The sequence below is a fragment of the Theobroma cacao genome, chromosome 2 (genome assembly GCF_000208745.1).
Source record: "Theobroma cacao cultivar B97-61/B2 chromosome 2, Criollo_cocoa_genome_V2, whole genome shotgun sequence".
Classification (NCBI taxonomy): domain Eukaryota; kingdom Viridiplantae; phylum Streptophyta; class Magnoliopsida; order Malvales; family Malvaceae; genus Theobroma; species Theobroma cacao.
This window is the reverse complement of record NC_030851.1, coordinates 313365-333409: the sequence shown is the minus strand read 5'-3', so window position 1 is coordinate 333409 and position 20045 is coordinate 313365. Positions and strand designations below refer to the sequence as shown.

General features: G+C 37.7%; 2 protein-coding genes across 3 annotated transcripts; one reads left to right on the top strand and one right to left on the bottom strand.

Annotated features, from left to right (window-relative positions):
• LOC18607032 (protein CHROMATIN REMODELING 4) lies at window positions 2032-15920 on the top strand. 2 transcript variants are annotated; one of them, XM_018115664.1, is made up of 11 exons: window positions 2032-2206; window positions 3362-3701; window positions 4407-4508; window positions 4644-5435; window positions 6696-6794; window positions 6919-9675; window positions 10415-10572; window positions 11647-11761; window positions 12516-12598; window positions 12939-13605; window positions 13702-15920. In XM_018115664.1, exons 2-11 carry the CDS (start codon window positions 3486-3488, stop codon window positions 15736-15738), a joined length of 7026 nt encoding a protein of 2341 aa, XP_017971153.1. In that variant the 5' UTR covers window positions 2032-2206; window positions 3362-3485; the 3' UTR covers window positions 15739-15920. The 2 variants fall into 2 exon arrangements, with proteins under 2 accessions (XP_017971153.1, XP_007041050.2); XM_007040988.2 differs by having other exon boundaries at window positions 6693-6794.
• LOC18607031 lies at window positions 17258-18300 on the bottom strand. The gene has a single exon (XM_007040987.2). The coding sequence runs from the start codon at window positions 17815-17817 to the stop codon at window positions 17371-17373; it is 447 nt and encodes a 148-aa protein (XP_007041049.1). The 5' UTR covers window positions 17818-18300; the 3' UTR covers window positions 17258-17370.

Below are 20045 nucleotides of genomic sequence, written 5' to 3'. Positions count from 1 at the left end.
TAGTTTGATTAGACTTGTAGACTTAGTAGGTAATTTGATCTGTAAATTTTTTTACTAATAATTTTGTAATATCGTATTTTTTACATTAAAGATAAAAAAATTATTTAACTTAGGTCAAATCAAATTAAAACTTTTTTATCAATATCTTTTATTTGTAATTATTCAAAATGAGTTTACTATTTGATGGGATCGAGCTTCATGGTCGATGGCATTGCAATCTGGTAATGCAACTAGGATAATTATTTTTGTATAATTTTTAACAATAGAAACAAATCATAATTTACTATCATAATATTTTGTATCTTATCAGTTTATATAATTTCCATAAACGAAATTGTTAAAAAAATATATAATTATTGAGAGTTAAAAGCATCACGATAGTACAACATCGCTTTCGACCATTTTACATCGTCTGTGACCTCAATAGCCATAGCCAGTTGCAATCCATTGTTACATCATCCATGCAAAATCAATTGCTTCCCTACATCAGACGACAAGCCCTTTCATTCATGTTCCTCGAGATGGTCTACTGTTAATGGTGTGTTCAACATGATGTTTGAACAGGCAACGTCAATGATTGAGATGGGAGCAACTGTTTTCGGATACCCAAATGCTTCTTTTTTCCCATCAAGCTGCTAATTATATAGATGCAGGGGAAGTCTTGTGTTTGTCACCTTGCTCCATTTTGCTCTCTACCACCATTTGCCTGTGCAATCGCATCTCATTGGCACCATCCATTTTACATAGCAGAAGAGAGATGATGTTCATGGAACCAGGATGAGAAAACAAACTTGCAATCAAACTATGGTTTTAAGGTTTCGGGTTTAGGATTATGCGAACAGAAAGCATGTCGGAGGAAGTTTAGGAGGGCTTTTGATCGATTATCTTATCATATGCATGTGGCAATCCTGAACTCTTCATCCAAACTTCAGCAGAAAGAAGCCATTCTCTAGTTCAAAACCTGGGAAAGAAGGAATGATGACATTGCTATTTGAAGAAAGAGTTTGAGATAGGGTCACAAATTTAGTAACCTTGGTTGCTTTCCTTGCACGTTCTTCTATTTATTTGGCAAGTGATAATACAACATAGAATACAGGCAAATCATTGAATTATGCTTATGTAGCTAAGCCACTAAATTAGGAAAGATCTCTCATGCCAAATTTCCTCCATTAATAGTACAAAATTTGAAACATAGATAGTGTATTTTATCTGGTAATTTTCGGTTTTTTTATGTCACTTATGGTACCGTGGAATCATAAATTGATTATAAGTAACAAATATTTATTATATTCATTCGGAATTGTGCGACTTAAAATGAAACTAAAAGTAATTGTGGAAAAAATATAAAATAAGTTTTACAGTTAACTGTTAATACAATTTAAAAGATGTGATTGATGGGAAAACATGGATTAATTATGCAATGAGAAGTTAAACTAAGAAGTAATTATGGCGAGAAATACGAAACAAGATGATCACAAAGAAGCAAGAACGAAAGAAAAGTGAAAAAGGCTGCGAGGAAAAGGGGATTAAAGAAAGAATAAGAGGGTTCCATCAAGGCATGCATCCAAGCAAGCAAAGGCAATGGAGGGAGGCGATTATGAGGAGAGACAGAGAGAGAAAGGGAAAGCGAGTTTCTCCTTGGCTTGGGGAGAAGAGAAAGGAAAATAAAAATAGAAAAAAGAAAAGAGAAGCAATATGGGAGGTGGCGTCTGGTAAGGCCACGTGGCATGGCATCAGTGGTTAGGTAGGAGAGAGATGGAAGGAAAGAAGAGAGAGAGAGAGAGAGAGGGGAGAGCTAGCTTTCCCTTTCTCTCTCTCATGCGCTGCCATGTCAGAGTGGTAACCCCGTCCCTATGACCCCGGCGAATCCGTATCGTATGCTCTCTTTCTCTCTCTACAAGACCTCAGCCTTTCTCTCTCTATAAACACTCTCTATATCTATAAATCTCTTATTTTAGTTTTTAATTTTTTTGGGTGTTTTTTTTTCAATTCTCTCTCTCTATATTTATTGATTTTTCTTGTGTCTTCTCTGTCTCTCTCTCTTTCTCGTATCTCTCTCTCCTCTCGCTTTTCTTTGCTTTCTATACCCTAACCCCCCCTCCCCTCTCTCTCGTACTATATCTCTCTATATTCACTACATCTGTCAATCTGTTAGTCTTGATATTATTCCACTTGAGTTTGATTCTTTGATCCACAAGGAAGATTGGTAAGCTTCTTTTCCTATCTGGGTACTGTTTATTTCCTTTTTTTTGCTAAGGTCTTTCTAATTTAGGTACTTTGAGCTGTCTATTTTGTCTATTCTGATGTTTTGTGGAATGTGCTGTGCTGGTTGATGTTGGAATGTTTGTGTTCATAGTTTGATTGGAATTTGGAGGTTTTTGGAGTGATTTGGGAATTGGGTTTTTGTGAATGAGTTTGTCGATGAAGGTGAGTTTTGTTGAAACGGGGTTTTGGAGTTCAATGTGAGGTGAATGTGTTATGCATGGGTTGAGTTTTGGAAACTGATTATTCAGTTTTGGTTGTTTTTGTGTTAATTTCCATAGTATTTGATGATCAATTGTTTGGTTTACATGTCATCTTATTGCTAGACTAGATAATATCTCTTAGTTGCTGTATTTTCCAAAGCTATTCTAATATACTGCTGGGATTTAGCCTTGCATTTGGTCCCTGTTGCTGATTGAATTGGGAGTTTAGAAATGTGTCAAACCATTGTCAATGCTGTTTTCCTACTTTCATTTTCTTTAATTTTCATCCCATGGTTAATGTCTGGATTAAACCTGCTTTGATGCTACTCCTATCTTATCATGAAATCCGTTGCTGCTTCTGCTTTGTGTAGAATATGGAGTTCGACTGTGGATTGACTATTGTGTTCAATTTTGAGCAAAACCTTAATGGTTTGCTTTGGCATGGACATGGATAGATAATGACTCTTAGTTTAATTAACTTGTTGATCTTGGCACACCAAGTTTGACTTTTTAGAAACCAAATGTGAACACTGAGAATAATGTGAACTTAGATGTTGACTAGTTGATTAGCAGCAACCTGAAGCTGGTTGCTAATCAGAATTGCTATTGACACCCCGTTTTGAAATGAGAATCAGTGAAGTCCGATCTCATGTGTTAATGTTTTGTTAAGTTCAATATGATTTTCTTCCCTCTTTTACTTTGGAAAGCACTCTGTCCCTTTTTCTCTTTGACTTAATAATGTTGATGCCAACAGCTTTAAGTAAGCAAAGCTTTGTGTTCTTGTCGAAAATGCTTTCAATGTGTTTATGTGTGTGCTTTACTGTTCTTTGGCTAATGCCATTGTTGCTGATAGTTGCTTTTCTTTCTAAAAACATTTAATGTTGCTGAATGTGTAGGAATTGTACTTCGAGGCTTCTCATCGCCTAAGATTGCGGGTTTGAAGCTTCATTGCTCTGGCAGTGACTCATGACATGCTTTATGTTGTTCATAGCCACGATGTAAGACCTAGAATTAATAAAGATGAAGGATAACGGTTCATCAAGTAGTAAAATGATTAATCGAAACTGGGTTTTGAAGCGCAAGCGAAGAAAGCTTCCTTGTGGACCATCCCTAGCCAATGGTAAAGAAGAGAACTTAGTAGCATCAGAATCTCCAAGGAGTACTTCAGCTAAACGAAGGCTGAAAGGTGAAATAAGCTCCGATCAGTTGTCATCTAAAAAGAAAGGAAATGATGGGGTTAGTTGTCTTGTTCCATCAGTTATTTATTTCCATCATTGCAATTTAGTTCTTTTCTTTTCTTATTTGATATGGTAAGTTATGTTTGTGGATGGTTGAGGTAGCTACACAATCTCTTGATTTTTCTCTTTTTTTTTTTTTGGAAAATGCTCTTGTCAATATGTTTCAATTTTACTCAAGATTTGATTAGTTAAAGTGTTGTCGAATTTAGCTAGGTTTTTATCAACTATCATAATCAATGTGCCAGAAGTTAAATTTTAAATCATGCATGCGTCAATTCAATATCACTTTTTACCCATATTAAGAGTTAAGGTACTCAACATTAGAGCTATTAGTGGAATTGGGTTTTCATCGGTCTTTTCCACCTTGATTTGTGTAGTCCTCTTCTTCTATGCATCAAACCTCAAGTACTTCTAATCGTGATTACAGATTGTGTTTGCAGAAGCATTTCATTTTTTGCACATGTCTACCTCTCCCCTTGTTCTGCTTGAGAAACATGTATACTGTATACTGGAAACTCTAACAGCATCATTATAGTATCATACTGTATACTAGGTGAGGAGAAAAGTAGTGTATGAAGCTCAAACAAAATCCAAAGGAAGGGTTCTATTTATACGTCCATTTGCAATCTTGTGTCTTGACTGTGTTTTGAGGCATTTGTAAGCTGCTTCTGACATCTGTTCTTTTCAAACTTTTTGTCTCCAGTACTACTATGAATGTGTAATTTGTGATCTTGGTGGCAACTTGTTGTGTTGTGATAGTTGTCCTAGAACTTATCATCTTCAATGCCTTGATCCACCTCTTAAGGTATGCTATCACACCTGACTTGAGATGATCCTCTTCTTCATTTTGTGGCTGTATTAGCTATTAGTTTTTGACTCTTGTCCTACCTTTTATATCTCTTTTCTTTTCTTTACTCTGCCGTGTTATTCATCATTGCAGCGCATTCCAATGGGAAAGTGGCAATGTCCAAAGTGCTGCAAGAAAACTGATCCACTCAAGCCCATTACCCATCTGGATTCAATTTCAAAACGAGCAAGATCAAAAATCATCAAGACAAAAGCTCACACTGGAATAAAGTTACCTGCTACTGAAAAAATGTCCCGAATTTTTGGAACGTCCATTATTGCGAAGAAAAGATCCTCTTCCACCAAAGGAAAATCTGATTTAGCTCAGGGAGTTGATAATTTGAAAAAGGAACCAGAATCCTCGCAAATAGATGAACCTTGTATCCCCAAGCCAAGTCTTACATCCCTTGCTGGTGCTGAGGAAGGTGGTTCATCTTTTGTGAATGTTGAAGATGAAAAGAAGCTTGATGCATCCCCAACAGATTCATCTGCAGAAAGGAAGTTAATTCCTCCTGCTGATGAGGTTTTGTCTCATTCTAAAACCACAAAATCAGAGCAAAATGATGAAGCACCTGAAGGGAAGCATGAATTGTCTTGTGATAATGAGTCTCCCAGAAGCAAAATTGTTCTTGCAATTGGTGTAGCCACAAGGAGAGATAGAAAAAGAAAGCAGAAAGTCAATAATGAGGCAAGTCAAAAGAAGCGTAAGAGAGATAAAGGAAAGCATACTATTAGTACTTCCAAAAAAAAATCTAAAGCAAATAATATTGGTCATGGGTCTAGTAAAACTCATCAGAAACAGAAACCTCTTAATCATGGGGTTTCTACATCTTTGTCAAAGGATGATGACGGAAGCAAGAATTTAGATGCCCAGAAAAAAGATGAGGTATGTTAAAATCTTCTAGATTATTTATCATGTTAGTGGGTGGTTGGAGGTTTTTTTTGTTTTATTTTAGATCTCAGATGGGTTTTGGAATGAATAATATGGAGAATGATAAAGTTTCTCTTCAAACAAGGATTTGAAGATATTTAATGTTTTAACCCTCTTGAAGTTTTTTACTTTAATGGATTTGCTTGATGTCCCCTTGTTTTCTGAACTTAACTCTTGCATATGTGATTGGGTGCAAATATTGGTCAAAAAAGGAAGTCAGAAATATTTTTTTGGGGGATATTAGCTAGCTAATAAGTTGCTTTGTCTTATATCATGTTGGGCCAATTGTTGCATATATAACTAGAAATTACAGCAGATCTTACATAAGAGTCATAGGGTCTGTAATTTTTCATTCCAAATGGTGCCAGGCGCAAGCACATTTTTTATGCTTTTTCATCGTTATCAATTAGGAGTCCCCCTGGCTGAGATTCTTCCCCTCCAAATTTGCACTACTTTCTTTAATTGCTACTTGTTTTCAGTTCTCCTGCATGCTTAGTTTTATCATTCTATATGAGAATGTGAAAAGAAAACTTCATTAATCTTTTAGCTGAGAGTTTTTCCCTCTGGGTGTGTTTTCCCATGTGGCATACAAATTCAAATTTAAGATGGGTGGCTTATTTTTTGAACTTTTGAAATGGTGATCTTAAAATTTTATACAGTTATAAAATTTGGTTCCTGCATTATTTGCACTAGTTTAGAGTTAAATATATGCTATTTTTTTATACAAGTTGTCTTTCTTTATCTTTCATTTTTTGTCTTCTAAGCATCACATGTGTCACGTTTTGACTAGGAATGTGTAATAGAAATTGTCTGATGATTTTATATTTGTGTTCAAGTTTTTTTGGGTCTACATCAGCGCTGTAAATTCCTTATATCCTGCTGTCTGATATTATAATTGGCCTATTGATGTATAAATTTAGATCTACAGCTTAGGATGGGTCTCATGGATCAGTTGGATCTGGGTGAATATGGACTTGTTTTTTACCGAAATGATTTATAGCTAACACTCTGATTTTGTTAGACATTTAAGTGTGATGTCCTGTAGTCGATGTCTTGAATATGTACACCTCAATGGACCAATATGTGATTTCATACATAAATATCATTGTTGTCTTCATATTTCAATGTTCTTTGCTGATGTCATCAAATCATTGTGACTACTCTTGGAATTCTTTCTGTTGATTGCTTAAATACTTGCTATTTCTTGATCAGAAGCTTCCTGAGGAGGTAACTCACCAGTCAGATGAGTCAGATAAAGGGACTCTGGATGCCTCACTGATTCATGAAGACAGTGTTCCTGCTGAAGTTCAGCAGGTAAGTCAACTTCTTTTACATGGCTATATCAAAGATCATTGTTTCTGCCTTGAATAAAGATTCTTTACTTTTATGGTTAATGAATAGCATTTTTTCCCATATTTTGTACTTATTTGCTTCGCAGGTTGATCGAGTTTTAGGATGTCGGGTTCAAGGTGATAATGCTAGTGTTTTGCATCACGCATCTGTAGCAGTTTCAGAAGACATGCATTCTGATGATTTGCTAATTGTAGAAAATCAAAACAAGCTTTCAGAGGAGAATTCTGTTTGTGATATTGATTCTGATATAGCAGCTGCTGAAAATCTTGCTGAAGGTTGTTCTAATACTTTGAAAAGTTCTGATAAAGAAGAAAGCATAAAGAATGAAGTAAGAGTGGATAAAATACATGTATATAGAAGGTCTGTCACTAAAAAATGCAAGGGGGGGAATTCCATGGATTTATTGAGCAAAGATGCCAAGGATTCTGATTGTGCAATCTTAAATGGTAAGGATCCAGATGAATCTGCAGTAATTGTAGAAGATTCAAGAAAAAGAAATGAAAAACTGGTAGTAGAGGAGGTGGATGCTGATGTTATTTTGAGAAGTCATGATACCAGTGAAGTTCCAAAAATTTGTGAAACACCCACAAGGATAAAAGAGATGGATGTAGAAATGAAAATGAGTAGCAGTGCTGAAAATAAAGTTGAGGAACCAGCTGGGACTCAATCTGCATTTTCTAATGGGGAGACAGTGTCTTATGAATTTTTTGTTAAATGGGTGGGGAAATCACATATTCATAATAGTTGGATTTCTGAATCGCAGCTGAAAGCTCTGGCAAAGAGAAAACTAGAAAATTACAAGGCCAAGTATGGAACATCTGTGATAAATATCTGTGAGGAAAAGTGGAAGAAGCCTCAGCGAGTTATCTCTCTCCGTGTTTCAAATGATGGTATGAAGGAAGCTTTTGTGAAGTGGACTGGTCTTCCATATGATGAGTGCACTTGGGAAAGATTAGAAGAACCTGTTGTTCAACAATCTTCTCATCTGATTGATCTGTTTGATCAGTTTGAACGCCAAACATTGGAAAAAGATGCTGCTAAGGATGAATCTAGGGGAAAGGGGGACCAGCAGCATGATATTGTTAACTTGGCAGAGCAACCTAAAGAACTGAAGGGAGGCTCACTGTTTCCCCATCAGCTTGAAGCTCTCAATTGGTTGCGTAAATGCTGGCATAGATCCAAAAATGTTATATTGGCTGATGAGATGGGGCTTGGGAAAACTGTGTCTGCTGTGGCCTTTCTTTCATCACTTTATTTTGAGTTTAAAGCCACTCTGCCTTGTTTAGTGCTGGTTCCACTTTCTACAATGCCTAACTGGCTTGCTGAGTTTGCATTATGGGCTCCTGACTTAAATGTTGTGGAGTATCATGGTTGTGCAAAAGCTAGAGCCATCATTCGCCAGTATGAATGGCATGCTAGTGATCCAAATGAATTGAATAAGAGAACAGCTTCTTACAAATTTAATGTTCTTTTGACTACTTATGAAATGATTCTTGCGGACTCCTCTCATTTGCGTGGAGTTCCTTGGGAAGTTCTTGTGGTTGATGAGGGTCATCGTTTGAAAAATTCAGGCAGTAAGCTGTTTAGCTTGCTCAACACATTCTCTTTCCAACATCGTGTTTTGTTGACTGGAACTCCACTTCAGAATAACATTGGTGAGATGTATAACTTACTTAATTTCTTGCAGCCAGCTTCCTTCCCTTCTTTATCTTCATTTGAGGAGAAGTTTAATGATCTTACAACTGCGGAAAAGGTTGAGGAACTGAAGAAACTTGTTGCTCCTCATATGCTTCGAAGGCTTAAAAGGGACGCCATGCAAAATATTCCCCCTAAAACTGAACGAATGGTTCCTGTTGAGTTGTCATCCATTCAAGCTGAATACTACCGTGCAATGCTAACTAAGAACTATCAGATATTACGGAATATTGGGAAAGGAGTTGCACAGCAGTCAATGTTAAACATCGTGATGCAACTGAGAAAGGTTTGTAATCATCCATATCTCATACCAGGTACTGAGCCTGAGTCTGGATCAATGGAGTTTCTTCATGAAATGCGTATAAAAGCTTCTGCCAAGTTGACTCTGTTGCATTCCATGCTTAAAGTGTTATATAGGGAAGGCCATAGAGTTCTTATTTTTTCACAAATGACTAAGCTTCTTGATATCCTTGAGGATTATTTGACCATAGAATTTGGTCCTAAAACATATGAGAGAGTTGATGGTTCTGTTTCAGTGGCTGATCGTCAAACAGCGATAGCGAGGTTTAACCAAGACAAAAGTCGATTTGTCTTCTTGTTGTCAACACGTTCTTGTGGCCTTGGTATCAATTTGGCAACAGCTGACACTGTTATAATCTATGATTCTGATTTCAATCCACATGCTGACATCCAAGCTATGAATCGGGCACATCGAATTGGACAATCAAACAGACTTTTAGTATACAGGCTTGTAGTTCGTGCCAGTGTAGAAGAGCGCATCTTGCAGCTTGCTAAAAAGAAACTAATGCTTGATCAGCTGTTTGTTAACAAGTCTGGATCTCAAAAGGAAGTGGAAGATATTCTGCGATGGGGAACAGAAGAACTCTTCAATGATTCTTCAAGTGGGAAAGACACAGGTGAAGGTAATAGTAATAAAGAAGAAGTGTTAATGGATATGGAACATAAGCAGCGGAAGAGGGGTGGTGGTCTTGGAGATGTGTACAAGGACAAATGTACAGATGGTGGCACCAAGATTGTGTGGGATGAAAATGCAATTTTAAAACTGCTTGATCGTTCAAACCTGCAGTCTGGATCAACTGATATTGTTGAGACGGATTTGGAGAATGATATGCTTGGCTCAGTAAAGGTGAGTTGTTATGCTCATATTATGTTGAATTATGTGGTTTTGATGTTAATACAATCATCGGTTAGCATATGGAAGGACATATTGTACTGGTCTTTTCACACAGGACTGATACAAACTGATGCATTTGTTTCATCAAATCGTTGGAGCTACTGTTTTTGTTGCATCCATGTTTGCTTTTTGCAATAAACGTGTCCTACACAATTGAAATTTTCTTCAAATTGAGCTTAAAATACTAGGTTTAGTTGGTTAAACTTGGGCTCAAGGGTGTACCTTAAATGTTGGGAACTATACGTGCTTATAAATATTTAGAACTGCTTCAGCAGGCTTTAGACCACATTATAGCTATAGGTTGTAAAACCAACTGATTACATTCTAGGAGCATTTTGATGTATGGAGGCTTGCATTTTATTACCAACCATCAGAGCCTGTTGTAGAGGATACTGTATCTGTTTATCTTTAAAATGTTGTTTCGTAGAGAATTCATGCTTGTTTGAGAGAATTTTTTATCGTTAAAATTGATAGTTTTTTCTCTGTATTTGCCCCCATTTGTGGGGTCTTAAAATTAGCTGCTCATAAGAGAATTGTTCTTCAATAATTCTCATAGTTTTTAATATTTTCTCAGACTCATTTTATCTTTATCGCTGGTTGCATTTCTGGTCTGATATCTAATTCTATGGAAAGCAGGAGAATATTTGTTGTTTGTTATTATCAAACATTTTCTCATTTTCTTCATGTGCAGTCTGTGGAATGGAATGATGAAACAACAGATGAAGCAGGGGGAGGTGAATCACCTCCAGCTGTTGCTGATGATACTTCTGTGCAGAGTTCTGAGAAGAAAGAAGATAATGTGTTAAATAATACTGAAGAAAACGAATGGGACAAACTTTTGCGTGTGAGGTGAAAATTTTTTTTTCCCTGTTATTTCTCTTTGAAAAAATCATTGAATTAATGGTTCCTTATATTTAAATGCGCAGGATGATCTAATTTTTTGGTGCACTGGAAAAATCCATTAGAGTAGTTAAGAAAATGATGAAATTTATGCATTGACTAGTGTCATGGAATGAGGTCAATAGCAAGGAATATGAGTTATGAGGATTTCCAAGCATATTACCAGGGTGTCAAACTTGAGAATATTTTCTTTTTCTTGTTCATTAAATTATAGAAATGGCCTTGTTGTTAAATTATAAGACACAACCCTTGGCTTTTGTCCCAAAACGTAAGTCAGTGTAGGGATGGCTTTCTTTGCCTGCACGGACCTAGAGGTTGGCCATTGGCAGGTTTAGACTGCCTTATGCTGTACAAGAACATCCTATAGATGGTTTCAACTATATAGAGACTTGTTTTATTTATGTTGGGGTTAGGAAGTAGGCTATAAATACCTATTTTATTTCATCTTCTAGTAGTTTTGGATTATTGGGCTCTTTTATGATTGAGATATTGAGAATTGAGATTTAAGGTTTTGGGCAATCAAAATTTCAGATTATATATTGAGCTTTTCGGTAGTTCTTGATAGTTTCTTTGGCATTTTGGGTGCTACTTCACTGCCTTTAAATTTCTAAATATAGCATGGTCCACAATTCAGAACTGGCTGTTGTTTTTGAATGAAATAAAACTTACTTGATAAATGAATGATTGTGGTAAGTGCTGTTCAGACACAATGAACGCTATTCTGTAGAATAAGTGTCGAAATAGAATAATAAGTAGAAATCAACTTATTTTCAGTGCGAGAATAACACCTCTTACATCTCCTTATAACTTTAAAGGCAATTCATTTCTTAGGAGAACAATCAATGCATCTGTGAACATTAAAAGCAATTGACCTTTTGGGAAATGAAACAAGAATAAAACTAGTCATCATTATAGTGTGCCTTATGGTATTATGTCACTAACTTGAGTACCCACTTTGGTAGTTTGAATTTATTTTTTGGAGTGCTTGTATTTAACTTTCTTGCTTGATTTACTGGGTAACAGGTGGGAGAAATATCAAAGTGAGGAGGAAGCAGCCCTTGGTAGAGGGAAGCGACAGAGGAAAGCCGTCTCTTATAGGGAGGCATATGCTCCACATCCTAATGAAACGATGAGTGAGGTACTTCACTTTGCTTTCTAATTAAAATGCATTCCCCCTCCCCCCCTCTTTTAACATGGCTGCCTGTGACATGACATACGATTTAGACTTAGTAATCAACAGTTAGCATTTAGTATTATTTGTTTTATTTTTCTCACTATTTTTCCTTCATGTCTGTTTCAATGTCTTAATTTGGAGAGAAAAAAAATTTCATTCCAACAATATATTTTCTTTGCCTGTTCAAAGTTAGTTTTGATTTACATGATGCCTTTCTTTCCTCCTCTAGCTGTCATATGCCATCTTGTCAGTTTTTTAAAAATGGTGACCAATGATAACTTTCATACATTTCATTCTTAATATCTCTCATAATGGCTAACTAGGATGGAGTAAAATTGACATTTTAGTCAGAACTGAAGTTCCTCTTCTCCCTCCCCTCTTTCTTTTACTCCAATTACTTCAAATCTTTTATCCATTTCTGTCTTTAGCATTTCCCTCTTCTAACTATTCTCTTCTGCTTGTGCCAACAATTTCTTTGTGAGGTAAACTGAGATCCCTTCATTTAATTGGACTACTCAAATATAGAACCTTTGAGAAAAGACTGGCTTTTCATATATCTCCGTCATAAATATGTAAAACTTCTTTAAATCATATGGACATACTTTAATGATTCCACATGCACATGCGAATGCTTGCATAGTTGCCTGTAAGTAAGCTACATTAGTTCTTGTACTACTTATTCATGGTGTTTGCAACTTGTTATTTTGTCAAAATGCAGAGTGGTGGTGAAGAAGAAAGAGAACCAGAAGCAGAGCCAGAGCGGGAATATACACCAGCTGGACGAGCTCTTAAAGCAAAGTAGTACGTTCAGATTCTTTCTGAGAATTTCACTTTTCAAATGCCAGGAAAATAGTATTTTTAAAATTCCAATTTTTAAATGCAATGTTAGCTGATTGATTGTTAAAACAGGTAATGAATCTCTATAATGAACTTGTTGGGCCAAACATTTAAATTTGCAGAAGAATTGATACATACTCTCCTTGTTGAAATCTTTGAATAATTTGGCAGCCATCCCTACACTTATCTTTTACTTTCAGAGATACAATTTGGGTTAACTTTGTTAAGCAAATGAGTAGGATAGGATTCTTAAATATTTGACATCTTCGATGCGTTAATTTACTTTATAATCCTTTTTGGACAGTACTAAACTCCGTGCTCGACAAAAAGAACGGCTGGCTAGGAGGAATGCAATTGAAGAGTTTCGTTCGAGTGAGGGATTTCCTAGACTTGAGTTAGTACCTCAGTGTCCTTCCATGAATGAGAGAGATGGGGATCATGTAAACCAATCAGCTCAACAGACAGTTAAAGAAAAGTGTTCAGTAATTGACTTGGAGGATAACAAACTTGCTCAATCATCAGATGAACCAAAGAGCAAGGCTGATTCAATTTTAAGGCTTGGGAGGCTATCAAAACATAAAATAAGTGGTCAGTTGGATCTTTCTATTAATCCTCTTCATCAGTCTTCCCCTGACATAATCCTTCCAAGTAACAATCATCAGGGCATAAGCTATACCAGCTCGCTATCAACCAACAACTTGTTGCCAGTTCTTGGGCTCTGTGCCCCCAATGCTAATCAATTAGACTCGTATCATAGAAACTTCTCAAGATCAAATGGCAGGCAAAGCAGGCCAGGAACTGGACCAGAGTTTCCATTCAGTTTAGCTCCGTCTACTGGACCTTCAGCTGAGAAAGAAGCTAAAGGTCAAGAGACTACCCTGGACAAATTTAGATTGCAAGATGTATCACCAGAAGTTTTACAACAGCGTCTTAGAAATAGCAATCAAGATAGTTGGCTTCCATTTAGTCTGGTAACTCTATTTCTCTCCATTTTGGTTTGTTTAGTTGTCAAAAGCAAAACCTTCTTTCCATGTAAATATATGATGACAATACTTATTTCTTTGCAGTATCCTCCCGCCGTTCCACAAGGAAAAGGTTCTGATCGATTAGAAAGCTCTGGTGCTAGTTTTGCTGATTTTCAGGAAAAGATGTCATTGCCTAATTTACCTTTTGATGAGAAATTGCTTCCCAGATTCCCCCTTCCTACCAAAAGCGTGAACATGTCACATCATGACCTATTGCCTAGCTTATCCTTAGGGAGTAGGCATGATGCTGTAAATGAGTCCATGCAAGACCTTCAGGCAATGCCACTGCTGTCCAGTTTGAAATTCCCTCCACAAGATGTTCCTAGGTATAATCAACAAGAGAGGGACATGCCTCCAACATTGGGTTTGGGTCAGTTGCCGTCCATTTCTTCTTTTCCTGAAAACCATAGGAGGGTGCTTGAAAATATTATGATGAGAACTGGATCTGGTTCAGGGAACTTGTATAAAAAGAAATCAAAGGTAGAGGGCTGGTCAGAGGATGAACTTGATTTTCTCTGGATTGGTGTTCGTAGGCATGGACGAGGGAATTGGGAGGCCATGCTTAGAGACCCCAGGCTAAAGTTTTCAAAGTATAAAACTTCAGAAGAATTGGCAAATAGGTGGGAGGAGGAACAACTCAAGATTTTGGATGGGCCAGCTTTCCCAGTTCCAAAATTCACCAAGCCAACAAAAACTACCAAATCTTCTTCCTTGTTTCCGAGCATTCCTGATGGAATGATGACACGGGCATTGCAGGGAAGTAGATTTGTTGCACCATCAAAATTTCAATCCCACCTGACAGATATGAAATTGGGTTTTGGTGATCTAGCTTCCAGCCTGTCTCATTTTGAGCCAGCAGAGCAACTTGGTTTGCAAAATGATCATTTTCCTCCTATTCCAACATGGAATCCTGACAAATTTCGTGCAAACTTTTCTGGAGATTCAATTGCTGGACCCTCTGATAGGCCAGGCCCTTCTTCAAATGTACCTAGTGAGAAACCCTTTTTTCTCAACTCTTTTGGAGCCAGCAACTTGGGTTCAAGTCTGAATTGCTCCAGTAGCTATGATTTACACAGGAAGGAGGATGATTATGGTTCAATGAAGTATGGGAAGCTGCCTAGTCTTCTTGATAGATCGCTTCATATTTTACGTGATTCACACAATAATGGTGGAAGTGGTGAATCTGCCAGCTCTGGATTGCTCCCCGATCCAAATAAAGTGCTGAATCCTTCCCATTCAAAGGGAAAAGAAGTAGTTGGAAATAATTCTTCCAATAACAAGTTACCTCATTGGCTTCGGGAAGCTGTTAACACTGCTGCCAAACCACCAGATCCTGATCTACCACCCACTGTGTCAGCAATCGCTCAGTCAGTTCGTGTACTGTATGGAGAAGATAAGCCAACCATTCCCCCGTTTGTGGTACCTGGGCCCCCTCCTTCCCAACCAAAGGATCCTAGGCGAGGTCTAAAGAAGAAAAAGAAGCGGAAGTCACATATGTTCAGGCAGGTCCTACCAGATGCAGCTGGAAGTAGCAGCCTCCCTCCAGCATGCACAATTCCATTAGCCCCGCCATTTCAACTGCATCCACAATCAATAACTGGAACTGCAGGTCTTCCTTGGATTGAATCTGATCTGAACCTGCCTCCTCTTAACTTAAATATGATGAATCCCTCATCTTCATCAGCATACCTAATTCCACCAAAGAAATCAAGCATGGGTTTATCCCCTTCCCCTGAAGTGCTACAACTGGTAGCGTCTTGTGTTGCTCCAGGTCCGCACATGTCATCATCTTCTGCCATGACAAATTCAAGTTTACTTGATAGCAAGCTTCCATTGCCAAAATCTGTTAATGAAGTCGGATATCCAGATTCACAAGGTGTGTCTGACAAAAGAATGGCTAAGCAGAGCTCTCCTATTGATGTACAGGATCAGCCACCAGAGGAGAGACGAGATGAGCATGATAGTGGGGATTCTAGCAAGACTCAGTCTGATCCTTCTCGGCCTGAACAGCCTGATGTAGAGGAAATATCATCAGAAGGCACTGTGTCAGATCATCCTGTGAGTGACCATGAACCATAGCTGTTATACAGGAGTAAACAGTGAAAATAATTATTCTTTGATGTGCTCGAATTTTTGTAGGCGTGATGCAGTGAGTGATTAACTAGAGTATATAGGATCACTTAGGACATCTCTAGTGTAAAGTTTCTGTAAGAGGAAATGAAATATATAGTGTTGCATGCTTGCAATTGCTTCTTTTGTCATCTTGCCTCCAGTTTGAGAGCTTGCTATTATTTGCGGAGCAGACAATGAAATTTTCATCTGCATAATGAGGTTCATATCAGCTGACCTAACCAGGTCATGGAATTTGGAGAAAAGTTTCTTTCATGTCGCAGTAAGCTTCTGCCGCATTTACTCTCTCCAACAACCGAGCTGTGCCATTTTTTGTTTCATAACTGTAAAATTCATTCTCCTGAATGTGATGATCACTCTAGCTAGTTTATACCTTGGCATTATTAATGTAGCATGGATCGTGGATATATTTATATATATATATATATATATATATATAACACATGATTTAGTGAATTTTGCTGCAGCGGCAGAATGAAAACTTGTGCAAAAAATGCCCCATGTATTACCAGTTTTCTGAGCAAAAGATACTTTCTCCAAGTATGTGCTGCTGCAGGTTGATTTGAAATTGCCAGATGTTTATAGATACCCTTTTCAGATAAACCCCTTTTCCTAGGTTTGGTTACAAATTGCTTTTCTTTTGTGTGTGTGTGTGGTTGGGTTATAATATAAATAAATAAATAAATAAATATACTGGTTTNTGGTTTTATAATAAATAAATAAATAAATAATATATATATATATATATATATATATATATATTCATTTGCCAATCGTAGGTCAGGTTGGATTGACCCCATCTCTTGTATGTAATAAATATTTCAATTGCATCTTGTGGGGTAGCTTCTTTCTTGAGTTATGCCTCGGAATCAGTCTGGTTTAGTATTATATTGGTAGTATGTTGTTGTGCATGACTGACCATCCATGCTTTCACTGTGACAATATGGTATTGCAGCACAACCATGGACTAAAAAGAAGTGAAGTGACTCGAGCGCAGGTAGGCTTGTAAAGCAAGGAAAACATACTGTTATGGAATCGATAACTTGTGGGATTAAACTAATCAGATTCAAATTCTGGATTGGTTGTTTAATGCAATGTTAACTATATAGAACAAGCTGACCGTCAATTATGGGTATTTGTCTCCCATAATAAATTAATTACAGATTCAGCATTCTTAAGTAATTCACTTGGAGATGGTAGCTGCCCCCCTGCACATGGATGCCTGCGGCCATTTCTTTTCTCTTTTTCTCTCGTGATGTTATCATCTGTAATGAAATGGAATCTTTACTAGCTTTGTGTTGGAACCAATTCAGCAAAACAGAACAACTCCATGATCTGATTTCTTTTTAATAGTAAACATTATGAGTTGTTTAGATCATCTATTCCATTAAAACAAGCTCCCTTGTCTATCATCAAAGTTCAGCAAAATCAAGGGGAGGCAACGAGAAACTCCATTGTTTTCCGGTTTTGGGTTTAAACTAAAGATTTCATTCCTCATTCCTCCATAAACGTATACATGATATGTAGTCTTTGTTTGATAAAAAATAAAATGATAATCACAATGGAAAGCAGGGAAGAAAACTAAGAAGTAATGGTAGAGGGACTATGTTGAGAAGCAGCAGGCAGCGTGTGGGTTGAGCAAGGTCTTCTAGATCTTGGATTGGCCACAAACCTTGAAGAGAATGCATAGAATTGATAGTAGTCTTCATCATCTACTGAGCTCCCGCACCCGCTTCTATCAAAGTTGAGAGAATAGCTCAATGGATCATACCGGCACTGGAATGAACTTTGCCTACTTGCTCCTGCGGAGCGCACCATCTCCTTGCTCTGTTTCTTCACCTTCCTCATGAACCTTGCTAGACACCTACAGTTGCAACAACTTCTTGTCGTCCCATTTTTGCCCAATGAGGACGTTCGACCCGTCGTGGCCCTTGTGGTCGCGGTGCTCCCGGCTGCACCTGTATCGCCGCCGCTTTTGGTGGTGGTGCAGGTGTTTTTTGGCCACCAAAGAAGCCACATTTGTGCCATCGTTTTTCTCTTCCTCGACTTCTCCGTCTAGCTAGGACAAGGAGGGGTATTAAGTGGATTTGTGACAGTGGTGAAACTGAAACGAACAAGACTAGGTGAGGGTGAGACCGTGAGGGGGATCAGCCAGATTTGGGTGATGAGGTTTCCTGGAACATATATAGAGAGAAGCGAGGAAGTGCAATCACGCTCCTAGGGAGAGAGTGAAAGTGGACCTTGGTGTGGTTTCTGTTATTCAAAGACCTATTTTTTAACGTAGATTTTCATGCAAAGCCAAATATTTCATCACCCACGTGACCGCAACGAGTTAAAAGAGCGTTACAAGAGAAGATGGTTAACTTTTTGAGTTGAAGCTTAGCTAGCTTTACTTTACTTATATTTCAACTCGAAAGAAAGTGCTCAATGCCTGTACAAGTAGCATGTCTCTTCACATATCGTCTCGATCGGTTTGTCCTTGAAATTTTCTATCTGGGAACTCAGATATAGTAAGGAATCAGTTCATGAACTGTTGCGTACTGTTGTCAATCATGTATATTACTTACCCACTTCCATGTAAAAATTATGTAACCAACATTCCTGGTACTAAATGTGTCGATATCGTTTTCTACCACACCGTATGGATGAATTTGTAATAAATAACGTATATTTGGTGTATATTTTTGTATTTTCTTTCGTATTACCACTGTCTTGTAGTGCCTAAAACGTCAAAGAGCACATGGGGGGCATTTCAATTCAGGGTTATAAGAGTCTATTGCTTTTCAAATGTCGACTTTTTATGTAGGAGTAGGAATGTTTATATGCAAGCAATTCACTCCGCAAAGATGAAATGATTCTGGGTTTCACTCAGTCTAGACCGCATAAAGTAAAAGTTTGATACAATTCCCTCCTTTTTACAGTGAATTGCTATCTTTCTTAGCCCAGCTTCGAAGGAAATCTCTTTGAATCCCAAATCCTTCCTGGACATGCATGTTCATGAAGGATTTCCATGTCAAAATCCTTGGCTTGGACGACTACAGCTTAATTAGTTACCTGGCCAGCCTAGGTGAGGTAGTTTAAACAAGATTCAAGGTAAAGAAGTGGAGTGAGCCTGGAATTTCAGTGTGAGAGCAGGGACATGATCGGCAAGGAGTGGAAAGAATGATTGAAGGCAGTGGCCATGGTGGTAAAAACATGCTGAGGCAGTACAGAAATAGTATTATTAAAACGTCAGACCTCAGGAATCATAATTTGACTCAAAATCATATGAGATGACTTGAAATTGACAGTCCATATATTATATTTTTTCATGTGGACCTACTTTATACTATCTCTCTCCCTCTTTCCTCTTTTTCTATAAATTACAGGTGATCTGTTTAATTATTTATGCTTCTGTGAAGGAAAGGCTAATTGAATTTATAGAATACAGGTACTTATAATGGGTGGATAATTGGATCCAGATAACCCATTTTTGTGGAGTAGGTAGGTGTCTGGTCAGGCGGCAAGTGGGAGGAGGACAGGCACAAAGGCGCAAGTCAAAACTCAAAGGGGTTGAAAACTTGGACAGGTTGATTGATTGAGTCGCCTGTGACTGCAAGGGACGAGGGGGTCCTACTGCCTGAGAGAGGGATCACATTTTCACATGGTAGCTTAGACTTGCAGGGCCAGAGAAATACTGAGAATTTTTGTACTAATATAGAGAAAAAGGAAAAAGAGGGAAAGAAAGGAAACCACATGCTGTGCTGCTGCTTGCCTGAGAAACTGATTAAATATCGCGTGGCTTATTTGTCAGGCCTGTGTGAACAGAGACATTCACTGCGGGACATCCAAGATGTATAACGAAGATCTCTCCGGCCCCTCTCTGACAAACACAAAACTTACTGAGATTAAAGCATGGAATGCAGATGCAGTGCTCTCTCAAACCCCATAATGAAATTATATGGCTACAATATCAGTCAACTTGAAAATTTTCTTAGCTTTTTGGTAACATCGATCATACACCAATATTTTCATTGAGTCTGTTTATTCATCTTGAACTTGCAAATTTCTTGCTTTCACAAGTTCCAAACCATGCATGTATGCCATCACACACACACACACACACACACACAAATGCACCTGAAGCAATAGAAAAATCTAGTTACTATAGCTTGAAAACAGTTGGTATCCAACTATGTATTCATATATGTCCAAGTTAGTGGATATTAACCATGCATGCATCTATGTTTTCTTTCTAAGTATGTCATCATACAATT

What these genes read in the sequence shown, in the direction of transcription:
- LOC18607032 (XM_007040988.2), top strand. Translation starts at nt 3,486, where the DNA reads ATGAAGGATAACGGTTCATCAAGTAGTAAAATGATTAATCGAAACTGG. An exon ending in ATGCCCAGAAAAAAGATGAG is followed by an intron (nt 5,436 to 6,692) that starts GTATGTTAAAAT and finishes TTTCTTGATCAG; the next exon opens with AAGCTTCCTGAGGAGGTAAC. An exon ending in GTTGGCTTCCATTTAGTCTG is followed by an intron (nt 13,606 to 13,701) that starts GTAACTCTATTT and finishes ATTTCTTTGCAG; the next exon opens with TATCCTCCCGCCGTTCCACA.
- LOC18607031 (XM_007040987.2), bottom strand. Translation starts at nt 17,817, where the DNA reads ATGGCACAAATGTGGCTTCTTTGGTGGCCAAAAAACACCTGCACCACC.